Raw genomic sequence first — 12928 nt, 5'->3', positions numbered from 1 at the left:
TAAAATTATTAATCTACTAATAATCTACTAAGTTTTTATGGCTACCCATGTCATAGGTGATTCCAGGCAACATACAGAAAAAATATAAAACCACAAACATGTCCAAAATAATCATGCAAAAGGTTTTTTTATATGTTGTATTTTGACTTTGTCTGGAAAAAAATAATGTATCAGTAGATCATATAAAAGGTTTTTTAAAAACATAAAATATATAAAAGATTAGATCTGCATTGGAGCTGGAATCTCAATTATGAACAGACTTCCCTTTTAAAAACGTTGTAACTTACCATATTTTTCGGAGTATAAGACGCACCAGAGCATAAGACACACCAAGGTTTTGAAGAGGCAATTTTTTTTTAAAAAGTAGGTAGGTAGATAGAGGAAGAAAGAGAGAAATACAGTAGGTAGGTAGGAAGAGAGAGAGAGTAGGTAGGTAGGTAGGTAGGTAGATAGAGGAAGAGAGAGAAAAATACAGTAGGTAGGGAGAGAGCAAGTAGGTAGATAGGTAGGTAGAGGGAGAGAGAGAGAAATACAGTAGATAGATAGGGAGAGGGTAGGTAGGTAGGTAGAGGGAGAGAGAGAAATACAGTAGGTAGGGAGGGGGAGAGAGTAGGTAGGTGGGTAGATAGAGGGATAGAAAGAGAGAGAGAAATACAGTAGGTAGGGAGAGGGAGAGAGTAGATAGGTAGGTAGATGGAGAGAGAGAGAGAGAGAAATACAGTAGGTAGGTAGGGAGAGTAGGTAGGTAGGTAGGGAGAGGGAGAGAGAGAGAGAGAGACATACAGTAGGTAGGTAGGGAGAGGGAGAGAGTAGGTAGGTAGGTAAATAGATAGATAGAGGGAAGTACAGTAGGTAGGTAGGGAAAGAGAGAGGGTAGGTAGGTAGGTAGGTAGGTAGGTAGGTAGGTAGGTAGATAGATAGATAGATAGATGATAGATAGATAGATAGATAGATAGATAGATAGATAGATAGATAGATAGATAGATAGAATTTAGAATTTAGAATTTAGAATTTAGAATTTAGAATTTAGAATTTAGAATTTAGAATTTAGAATAAGTTTATTTATAGGCCGCCCTTTTCCCTGAGGGGACTCAGGGCGGCTAACAACTTATATGGGAGGGGATACATAGAGTAACATATAACATAACACGTAATTAAAAGAATAAACAACATTCATTCAGCATTCGGGTGGGGGCGAATTATAATCTTTACCCCCAGGCCTGACGGGATAGCCAGCTCTTGAGGGCTACGCGGAAGGTCTGAAGGGTGGTGAGGGTACGAATCTCCACGGGGAGATCGTTCCAAAGGGTCGGAGCTGCTACTGAAAAGGCTCTCCTCTGCGTAGTGGCCAGCCGGCACTGGCTGGCAGATGGCACTCGGAGGAGGCCTAATCTATGAGATCTGATAGGTCTCGAGGAGGTAATTGGCAGGAGGCGGTCTCTCAAGTACCCAGATCCACTACCATGAAGGGCTTTGTGGGTGGTAAGAAGCACCTTGAAGCGCACACGGAGATCAACAGGTAGCCAGCGCAGCTCGCGGAGGATAGGTGTTATGTGGGCGAACCGAGGTGCACCCACAATCACTTGCGCGGCTGCATTCTGGACTAGCTGAAGCCGCCGGATGCTCTTCAAGGGCAGCCCCATGTAGAGCACGTTGCAGTATTCCAGCCTAGAGGTCACGAGGGCGCGAGTGCCTGTTGTGAGAGCCTCCCGGTTCAGGTAGGGTCGCAACTGGCGCACCAGGCGAACCTGGGCAAATGCCCCCCTGGTCACAGCCGACAGGTGGTAATCAAAGGTCAGCTGTGGGTCCAGGAGGACTCCCAAGTTGCGAACCCTGTCTGAGGGGTGTAAAATTTGGCCCCCCAGCCTGAGCGATGGAACACTAACCAAATTATTGGGAGAGAAACACAACAGCCACTCGGTCTTTTCCGGGTTGAGTACAAGCTTGTTAGCCCTCATCCAGTCCCTAACGGCCTCAAGACCCTGGTTCATCACGTCCACCGCTAGATAGATAGATAGATGGATAGAGGGATAGAGGGATAGAGAGAGAAATACAGTAGGTAGGTAGGTAGGGAGAGAGGGTAGGTAGGTAGATGTTTCCAGGTGTATTTATCCATGTGCTGGAGAAGAAAATCGCTGACAACCCAAGACTTGTTTCTGCTGGCACAGCACTTGATCAATGTAACTCATCAATCACTCTAACTAAAAAACTTTCCGAAAGGAAAAAAAAAGTTTGTACTCTCTGCAAACCTCCCCATAATGGCCCATTTTTTGCAAAAAACAGGCCCGATTTTTCAAATAAAAGGCATGAATAGCCTTGGGGGGGCTTGCAGAGTGCTCCTGGGGGGAGCAGAAAAGAGCAAAAATGGCCCGTTTTTTGTCACAAAAATTGCATGCATAGCCTTATGGAGGCTTATAGAGTGCTGCTGGGGGCTGGGGCCCATTTTTTGCTCATTTCTGCCCTCCCCAGCCCCCAGGAGCTGTTTGAAAGCCTCCATAAGGCTATGCATGGCCATTTTGGTGAAGGGGGTGGGGCTTCGGGAGGCAAAAAGATGCTGTATTTGATGTATAAAACGCACCCAGATTTTCAGCCTTTTTTTTTTTTTTTGAGGAAAAAAGGTGCGTTTTGATTACTTAGTGATCTAATTGATGCTTAATTCCAATAAGATAAGTGCAGTGTCATTTGTGGGAATATTTATATCGGGATGAATGTCCAACTTTCTATAATGGAAGCTGAGATTTATAGCACTTTCAATTTGGAATTGCTGCTTAGCTGAAGAAAGTAACTGCATGTTAGTTTTGCTTCTTAAAATGGTGTTATAAGGGACTTTTGGACAAGAAAATTTAACCACAGTGCCTTCGTAATGTACTAATCAACTAAGTTTGGATTCCTTGTTTTTCCTTTTCCTTTCACTTCCCAGAATCACTTGTTAGTGAGATATAAATTAAATAAATAAAATGCTTCTTTTATACACTATTGTCAAGTTGGCCGATGGATTTCTATGAGATAAACAGGCACAATATAAGTGTTTATTTAAATAACCTATGTAAACAGAGTTGACAGTTTTTTTTTTTTTCTCATTTATATTTTTCAGATTGAAGAAGGTAGCAAAGCTGCAGCTGTGGATAAATTGCTGGCTGGAGATGAGATTGTCAGCATCAATGACATTAACCTCTCTGGCTTCAGACAAGAGGCAATCTGTTTGGTGAAAAGCTCACACAAATTTCTAAAGCTTGTGATAAAAAGGTAAGATCACAATGTGTAGTAGCAAAAACTGAAATCAGGTTTTGTTTGGATATTTTTAATGACAATGAAGACTTTTTACAGACATTCCTTTGTCACTTTACAAATTTCTTGCTTTAAATTGCTAGTCTGTTGTATCATTTATTTTTGGGAAAAGTTTACTTGACAATAGGGTTTGTTCTGTTGCATTTCTAAACCAAAACAACAGCAAGGTAAGCATCTGGCTTGTACGTATTTTAAGTCTCATCACTTATGACTATGACAGTTTTGAGGAAATGCACCTCATATATAGATATGAGGCTTTGTCATATATCATGGGTTTAATCATTGAATGATTGTGGGAAATATTCATTCTCATTCCTTTAAAGGTTATAAAGTGTGATATTCATATCTCCATTGCAGTTTTTATGTATGTGGGCTTTTTATTTATTTATTTATTTATTTATTTATTATTTATTTAAATTTATATGCCGCCCAATCCCGAAGGACTCCGGGCGGCTTACAAAAGAAAAAGGGAAAGAAAAAAATAATAACAGAAAAAAGAGAAAGACAGTTTAAAATCACAACATGCATTCATTCTAACCGGGGCTGGACCTCAACAATGAGGTCAACAGCCCCAGGCCTGCCGGAACAGCCAGGTTTTAACAGCTTTCCTGAAGGCCATGAGAGTGGGTATGGTCCGGATCTCTGGGGGTAGTTGATTGTATAAGACACTCTATCCCAGTTTGGAAAACTGCCCATGTATTCAATCTACAATTCCAATATTCCTAATAACCCAAAGCTTCAGAAGTCTGGGGCTTGTTGTCCCTGCATATATTGAGAGAATCTAATTAAGTAGAGTTATAGGACAATATGGCTATATGTAAAGAATGAAGTTGGCATCCTAAAGAAATTATGTCAACATAGATTAGATGCATTTGAAGACTATAAGAGGAATAGACAAATATAGGTTAACTCAGAAAGATGGAAAGAAAAAGATTAGCGTATAATGGCTTTAATTTCTGTGTATTACAGTGCACAAATTTTATGTACAGTAACTAGATTATCAATCCACCATCCACTTGTATATTGCCTCAAGAGTAAAATGACTCCAGAAACTTACACAATAAGATTGGCACATCAAGTAAACACACACGCACACAAAAGCAAAAATAAATAAAAAACATACAGCAAATACCTGTAATTCAAAAAGAAAGGGTATAGAGCAGTGATGTGTATGCATGTGTGCACGCCAGAGCACCAGAAACCTGAAGACCAGCTGGATGGCACGCGCACATGCCTGTTTTTTGGGTGTTTTTCAGGCTGTTATTTGGGCCATTTTCAGGCAATTTTTCGCCTGAAAAATGGCCCGAAAACCACCAAAAAACAGGCCTAAAACCAGCCTGGTTTTTGGCTGTTTTTTCAGGGCATTTTGGGGGGCATTTTCAGGGTGTTTTCTGGTGCTCCGGCGCCTGCGAAGACCAGCTGGCCAGCCTACATGTGCATGCTGGAAACCAGAAAAGCAGCTGGTGACGGCGTGCATGCCTACAGAGAGATCTCTGCATGCCAGCTCTGGCATGCGAGCCATAGGTTCACAATCACGGCTATGGAGTTTATGGAGTCAGTTTGAGAACAGCCTGCTGGTTCAGTTCTATAATTAGGCCATATGCTACTTTACTTCTAAGCATCTAGTGAAATATCTTCTATTGGTCTTTAATCCTTGTTATCTAATGTGTTAAGAAATTGTTGAAGAATTATAATATAGAATCATGAGCAATGGGTGTTTAATATTTTACTATTGTCCTTAAAGAAAGCAGAATAAGATATCTAAACAATCAACTTTTGGGCACTGCTTTTTGTAACAATTTGGAGAGGCATAAAAAGGGGAGAGGGAGGAGGAAAATTCAAAGTCAGCAAGGAACAAAGAATGTGCCATTATATTGTATCAAATGTCTTATGTTGCTTATAGTTAGGGTTTATGTCACAGCCATGAGTTCCTGCTCTAAAGGAGCAAATTTCTATCCTTGAAACCAAACTTACTGAACTGGAAATGTTTAGACAATAAGACAGGTATAAACACAAAACCTTCCAGAATACGCTTCCCCCAAATAGGACATGTAGATTGGCTAATGGTTTTCATGACTTGAATTTATTCATAAAATGATTTCCAAGTAAATGCCACAGAACAGAAGAACTTTTAACTTTTTAAATGTTTCTGTAAAGGCACAAATTGCTGTGATAGAGAAGTAGGAAGTGAAAGGAATGAGAAATCGAGGAAGCAGTAAACAGATGTCACAATAACAGCAAATATTAATAGTTTCTGGGAGACCTACTAAAAAGTGTCTATCCAAAGAACTAATAGGTTATAACAAAACCCCATCTGGCCTGAATATTTGATGGCATTTTGGGTTCTTGTTGTTAGTGTCAGCTATTCCCTAAGCTGCACAGAATTTTTATTATATATTTATTTTAAGTCTTTTAAACATTCTACAGGATATCTCATTGCTTAACTATAAAGATACATGCTATTTCTGAATGATTACATGAATCTGCGTCTAGATACTGGCTCTGTTTTTGTTGTTTTGTTAGCAAATATATTACAATTAGTCCTCAGGTTATAATCATAATGCAACCTGCCTATCATGGTCGTAAATCGGGTCACTCATCTAGCCAACTCAATTTTATCAACTTTCTGCTAATGATGGTAAACAAATCTCTGCAGTCATTAAACAAACCAATGATTTGTTACAGGCACAGTTTTACCAGAAGTAAATGCTGTTGGTTTTTGGCAAAAAAAATTGTTGTAAAATATGTCATATGAACATGGCTCATATGAACATGTGATGCAGTTGCCAGGCACCAAAATAATGAGGCAACTATTGGAAGTTTGAATCCAATTGTAAGTATTCCCAGGGAGATTTGTTGTAACTTCAAAGAGTTGTTAGGTGACCGGTCCTAAGTTGAGGACTACTTATAATGTATCTATACATCTTGCTGTGCTGCAAGTTTCAGTGGTGGAGTTTTGGACAGACTGAAAAACTTGCCAGTATAATTTTGGCATCGTTTATATCTATTGTTTAGCTTCACTCTTCAGTTACTTTGAAACAGAAAAGCATTAGAATTTCTTAGGCTACTTGGTCAATTAATTTGATGCTGCAGTCAAGGAAATTGTCAGATAGCAGAAACAAACCTGATCCAGGTCAGAAGGTACCAGTGAGTTGCTCTCTTTTTCCTCATTGTGCTGAGGATTATATTGAGAATTCCTTCCTAAGTGCTTGAATGAGAGAAACAACCAAATTAAGATATTGATCTTTGTTTTCCAGGGCGTTTCCTAATGGCAAAATATGTTTTCTTTTTGAAGTTCTGAGCATTAGTCTGAACCTTTTCATTAATATTTTAAAAGCAGTCTGTAATCAACCATACTGTGTATTTTGGGGTATGCAGAGATACTGAAATAGTGAAGATATTAGTTTTCTCTGCCCTGCTTATATTGCTTTGTTTAAACTAACTGCCAATAAAAATAAGTGAATTTTAAGTCTCTCTGTGTTAAGAATAGTTTTAAATACTCATCCAATCCTTAAAATCTTAGATCTGGAATTGATAATCTCTTCCAGCATACTGCATTTCTGAGATATTAATTCTCAAAATCCATGATAGGCTGAGTTCAGGCACTTAGGAAGCATATTGACTTTATATTAAATAAGTGAATCTATGAATAAAATGAAAGTTTCATGTGGTGTTGAACTTCCTTTTAACACTTTAATTTTTATACTAACGAAATCAAATGTAGAGTAAACAGTATTCTTTAATTTATTGTTTTGGACCTGCTAGGGCAAGTATGTTGTTTCTCTTTTGAAAACATTGTAGAAATGCTATTCATCTAAAAAGTATGTAACCTTCCTCTCCCTCCACACACAGTTTTGGAATCTTTCCGCATATCCAGTGTGGGTGTTCTTTGTTTGTTTTGTGTTTGTAATTGTATTAAAAGAACACCAAAATAATCTAACTAATGTGTGTAATTGCAGTCTACTCTAATTGTAAAAACAACTAACTTGATTTGTATATTTTACTGCAGCAGAACCTGATTTAGTACTTATTAAATGAACTTGACAAGCACTTGTGGATTTGTTCTTTTATCAGTTAAATGTTCATGTTGATAACACCTATACTTCCATTATGGCAAAACAAAAACTGCTAAATTTCTTACCTCATCTCTAAAAGAAAAACGGTATATCAGCCTTTTCGGAATAAACTATATATCAATAAAGGAGAATATTTGTAGCTCAGGTTTGAAATGAGGGGACTTGGTGCTCTCTGAGCTTGGTGGTTTTCTTCCAGACATTTCATTACCCAAACTAGGTAACATCATCAGTGCTAGTCTGATTATATTACTTGGTTTGAGTAATGAAACGCCTGCAACAAAACAATCAAACTAAGAGAGCACTAAGGAACCTTCAGATCCATTTATCCTTTCCTTCTTAAAGTTTTATAGGAAGTATTATACAGTATCTTTATGTCAGTGAAGACTCAATCATCCAGTCCAAAAGTGTCTAAAGGTTGAATCGTGGCAACTGGACCAGAGTTTGTTAATCTGAGACATTTTGTTGCTCATCAAGCAACTTCGTCCATCAGAACAAAATTAGTTAGGGAGAGTCAGAGAAACTGTTGGAATGTACCAACTCTTGTCAAGAGTTATTATATAGTACCTTTCCTATTGTTGCTGCACTGACGACAGCATTTCATTATTATTTTGATGATTTTAATGTTTTTAATGCTTTATCCTGTAAGCTGCCCCAAAGTCATTGCATATGAGTAAATAAATTTTGTAAATAAATAAAATTCATAAAAATTTAAATATGAACCTTCATAAAAATATGTCACATAAATAAAATGAAAGCCAACTGCAGTGAGGACAGAAGCAGTTATGGGGTAGCTCCGCAGGATAAAGGCAATTGCTATAATAGACTGTTTCTTCGTTTAAAATCCTAGTACACAAGTATGCACATTTGGATTTTTAAAAAATAAGGACATTGCTGTAAGCTGCAAACGTCCCATTATAAGGTGGTAGGAAAATGTGCACAGATTGGGACACCAAATAATTTACCTTAGAAATATTTCTGTTCTGCAGGAAAACAATAAAGTAAGATTCTTTTTGCTTGTGGAGGTTTGGTATTTATGACTGGATGTGGTATATGTAAGAAATACATTGTTTCATTAAACTGAGAAATGAATTATACTGGAATGCACATTTATTTGAGTAACCATCTATTAAATGTGTTTTAGTCATGCTTACTCAGAGGAAGTTAATTGGAAGGTCAAGATGAATCAGTACAAAATAAGCTTAATTTTGGATTCTCAGCTTTTGCCTTTTACAGTGTGTGAGTATTTTTTTCATCATAAATGTATATACATGGGTATTATATGAGAAAAAGACATTTTTATTATAGAAAACAATCTGCTGGTGAGGATTATTGAATTATTTGTTTAATAGATTTTTCCCTTTACACTTCAGATGCTATTGTCTTCTGAAAGCAGTTTACATCAGTTAAAACACAGGATCTACTACCTGGTATAGAGTGTAAAAAGTTAAAACATATATACTATTTGTGGATTAATTGTTTGTTAATTTTTTGTTCATTTAAATAATGAAAAATAAATAAACTTTTGATAAAGGTGATGCAGGGATATGGTTCCAGCAGATACAGGCTGCCTAGGGATTGGACATGATATTTTGATTTAAGTAATTCTCTTTACAGGTACTTATAGTGTAATGTTTTTCATAACTTTAGCAATTAATTGTAATAGTCTAATTGCAGGAAAATTAAGGGTGATCACACCAAATATTGATTTGATTTAGAATTTTCTTTTGTTTGTTCACTTTGCATTTTGAACATTGACAGAAATAAACAATCATTACTTATATTTCTGAAAGCATTCTTTGTTTACAGCATTTTCTTTCACACCTGCCTAAAACGTTTGCACAGTACTGTATATATTTAATGAAAAAAACTATGGTAGATTAATTAAAAGTAAAAATTAGACAGTAGGAAGATTTCTACAAAGTATGTACAGTATACCAAAAGAGTTAAGGAGATCTGTGCTTTATTAATATGGATTTATTCACTTTTCTATTTTCCCTCCATGTGTAATTCATATGCAGTAAATAAATGTGATGACTAGATAGCAAAACATTTGCATAGTACTGGTATTTTTCTGAAGGAATAGTAAAAGTAGAGCTATGCATGTCCTTCCTCCAAATAGGGCTAATGCCTTGTTTAATTTCTTATGAGCCAAGCTATGGGTTTTGCAGTCCTGCTGGGAACCATTTTTTCCTAGATGTAACCAGTATTTGTCTTTTCTAAAAAGGCATGATAAATGTGAAAAGAAATAGTAATTATTCTAACAAATATTACAAATTATTTTTACATTATGGAACAATTTGGAGGCCTCGGGAAAGAGCTGCCTTTTAATTACATCTGCCTAATGCTTTTTTTATAAACCTACTGAATCAACAGTACATACAAGAAATATTTCATGGTTAATAACTATTGCTGCGGTTTCCAAAATGTTAGATTTTGCTTTATAAATACTTTTTTATGTTACAGTTATTCCTCACTGATGTAATTCTTCAAGTATTTTTTCTTATACCCAATAGATATAATTTATATTTACTTTGATGAGTACATAAAAATGCCAAACATTTGGATTCAAGTTTTGCAAATGGTGCTTCTTTCCATCTTTCATTATTTTTATTTTTTTTAACTGCATATTTTGCAACCTTCAATATTTTATAGTAGATTGTTAAAATGTCAAAATTGCTTCCAAATGATATTAAATTGCAACTATAAGAACTTGGTTCTTTGCTTTTGGTGCCCTCTAGTGGATATTTTATTTATTTGATCCAACTGATTTAAATGCTGTTCTGAATTAGGGAATTAAATTTGGATTCAGCAGTGTCTCCATTATTATTTAATGTACTTGTATAGGGTTATGATTTTGATATATTATGATAAAAACATTAAGCTTTAATGAAAATCTATTTTGATATTTCTCATGGTTCTAAATTTTTGCACAGTTAAGGATCTTACTTTGTGTGCTCATAACACACACAGACACACACAGACACACAGACACACACACACACGTCACATTAGTTCTTTTGGAATATTCCCTTTATCAGTATAGAACAGCAATGGCGAACCTTTTTTGGCTCGTGTGCCATAAGGGGAGGGAGCGCAGGGGGGTTGTGCATGGGTGTGCCATACTCATAATGCAACACGCGACACACACCCAGTGCGCATGCACGCATGAGAGGCGCTCCCCCATTTTTTGCATGCTTTTTCCGCCTATAAAGCCTCTGGAGCCTGGGGAGGGCAAAAACAGCCCCCCCCATAGGCCCTCTGGAGGCTTCAGGGACCTTCAGGAGGCTTCCCTGGAACCTCCAGAGGGCTTAAACCGGCCCTATGAGCAAACCGGAAGTCCATTTCCGAACTTCCAGTTTGCCCATAGGGCTGTTTTTTTGCTCTCCGGAGGCTTCAGGAAGCTCCTGAAGCCTCCTGAGAGCCTCTGGGGGGAGGCTCTTTTCGCCCTCCCCAGGGTCCTATAAAGCCTCTGGAGCCTGGGAGGGCAAAAAATGGCTTTAAAAAAGACTGAACTCATGTGCGCTGGCCAGCTGATAGGGCAACACCTCGCGTGCCCTGACAAATGGCTCCGCATGCCACCTGTGGCATGCGTGCCATAGGTTCACCATCCCAGGTATAGAAACATAGCTGAAAGATTTGATTACCGTATTTTTTGGAGTATAAGACGCTCCGAAGTATAAGACGCACCTAGCTTTTGGGGAGGAAAACAAGGGGGGGAAATCTGCTTCTGCCTCCCAGCAATTTGCCTCCTTGCAACAAACAGCAAACAGTACAGACAATATACACTGTTTGTAGTGTTACCTTTTAGACTATACTTGTACAGATACTGTTAAAATTGACTTCTGGAAGTATAGTTATTCTCTGCTATTTAAAAGAAGATACAATAGCACTGGATCTCTTCAGATCAAACATTTATTTTAAAAAGCTTCTTCATTTTGTTAAGATGTCTACAACAATAATAAAGCAGTCTTTAAAAAATAAGTCTAATAATGTGAACATTCTATAGGCATTTATAGTTACTGACTTACCTTCTTGCAGCAAACAGCCTGATTAGCACAAGAAAAAAAATCTGCCTCTGTCTCCCAGCAATTTGCCTTCTGGAGCAAACAGCAAGTTTCACATTCAATTTAAGCGTCCTCCCAATCATCAGCTGTTTCAGGCTGCAGGGATTGCTATAGCCTATTGAAGCCTCCGCAAGCCCTATTTCCCTGTTTGCCGCAAGGAGGTAAATTGCTGGAAGGCAGAGGCCAAAGGATGGGGGACAGTGGGTAGGCAGGGTTACATTCAGTGTATAAGACACACCCAAATTTTCACCCTCTTAGGAGGGGGAAGGTGCGTCTTATACTCTAAAAATATGGTAGTACTCATGTTCATGACAGTTCTGTAAAATTTTTATGCAGTTGAATGGGAAAGTTTTCATACTGGGAGAGATTGTGAATTAAGAAAATAAATGTAAAGACTTCAAATAATTTTGAAATATGCCTTAAACTACTCCATATCTTGAAAAAGTTTTTTTTTTTAAAAAAAAATATGACATTTTCAAAGTTATTTTTTCTGTTCCTGATGTTTCAATGGATAAAAATGCCTTGGTTTAGATTTCTATATCTTCTTTCCATTGATATTTAATGAACTGGCAATTTAGAGAGGGGAAAAAGAAAGCACATGAAATTGCATTGGAAATAAGCTGTTTTTATGCTGAATTCACTTTAGTTTTTTATATTGTCTTTCAACTTGATGACACACAGGATGATGTAAGTCTTAATAGGAAGGAAGAAGTGATGTCTTAGTCTGCTAGATACCTGATAAGTTCAAAAGAAATTCCCTGTAGTTTGTTTTCTAATGTTCCTGATTTTGTCTTAACTTTGTGTGTTAGCTGTAATATTGCAGCTGTGTCCGGTAAAAACCAAAACAAAGATTATATTATGAAAATACATTCCTAAATTCCCTGAAGTTGGTCTGTCTCCTACTGGCTTGATATAAAGAAGGGAATTTTATTATTGCTGTTGTTGATTTTGTTTGTTTGTTTGTTTTTTGCTGAATTTCTTAGTGCCCTGAGGAATTAAAGCAAAGCAATAAGCTGAAGACATTTGCTAATTGTTACATGCTTTGTGATTTAAACACCTACTATTTAAAATCTCACATCAATTTCAATGAGTATTAAATTTTAATAATTTTTTTGTTAAAATATTGAAACTAAGAAAATCATTAAACCATTTGTGGAGTAGCTATTTTTTATTTTTATTAATTTTATAAGAATCCCCAATTTTTTAGCAACTCCTGTTGGTATGAAATCAATACTAAACTACAAATCAATAAAATTAAATAATAAATCTATACTGATTTAATAGCAATTATAATATATAGATCCTCTGGGATAGTATTATTTTATAAATAAAGCAATATCCCAAATTATAAATGTTAATTTCTAATGATGTCATAAATTCTTAATATTACTGAATGAAATATCAAGGCACACTCTAAATCAGGGGTGTCAAACTCAAGGCCCACAAGGTGGTTAGATCCTGCCCATGGGGCTGCCCCGGGAGCAGTGAAGGATCAGCCCG

General features: G+C 36.9%; 1 protein-coding gene across 2 annotated transcripts in view; it reads left to right on the top strand.

Annotated features, from left to right (window-relative positions):
• SHROOM2 (shroom family member 2) overlaps window positions 1-12928 on the top strand; it is a 169007-nt gene that overhangs the window by 83880 nt on the left and 72199 nt on the right. For both annotated transcript variants that reach the window (XM_032226217.1, XM_032226218.1), the window contains exon 2: window positions 3095-3246. In XM_032226217.1, the coding sequence (XP_032082108.1) occupies window positions 3095-3246 (152 nt within the window). The remainder of the gene's footprint in view (window positions 1-3094; window positions 3247-12928) is intronic.

This window comes from Thamnophis elegans, chromosome 11 (assembly GCF_009769535.1).
Source record: "Thamnophis elegans isolate rThaEle1 chromosome 11, rThaEle1.pri, whole genome shotgun sequence".
Classification (NCBI taxonomy): Eukaryota; Metazoa; Chordata; class Lepidosauria; order Squamata; family Colubridae; genus Thamnophis; species Thamnophis elegans.
Note: the sequence above shows the minus strand (reverse complement) of the source record. Positions and strands in the feature narration are given on the sequence as shown.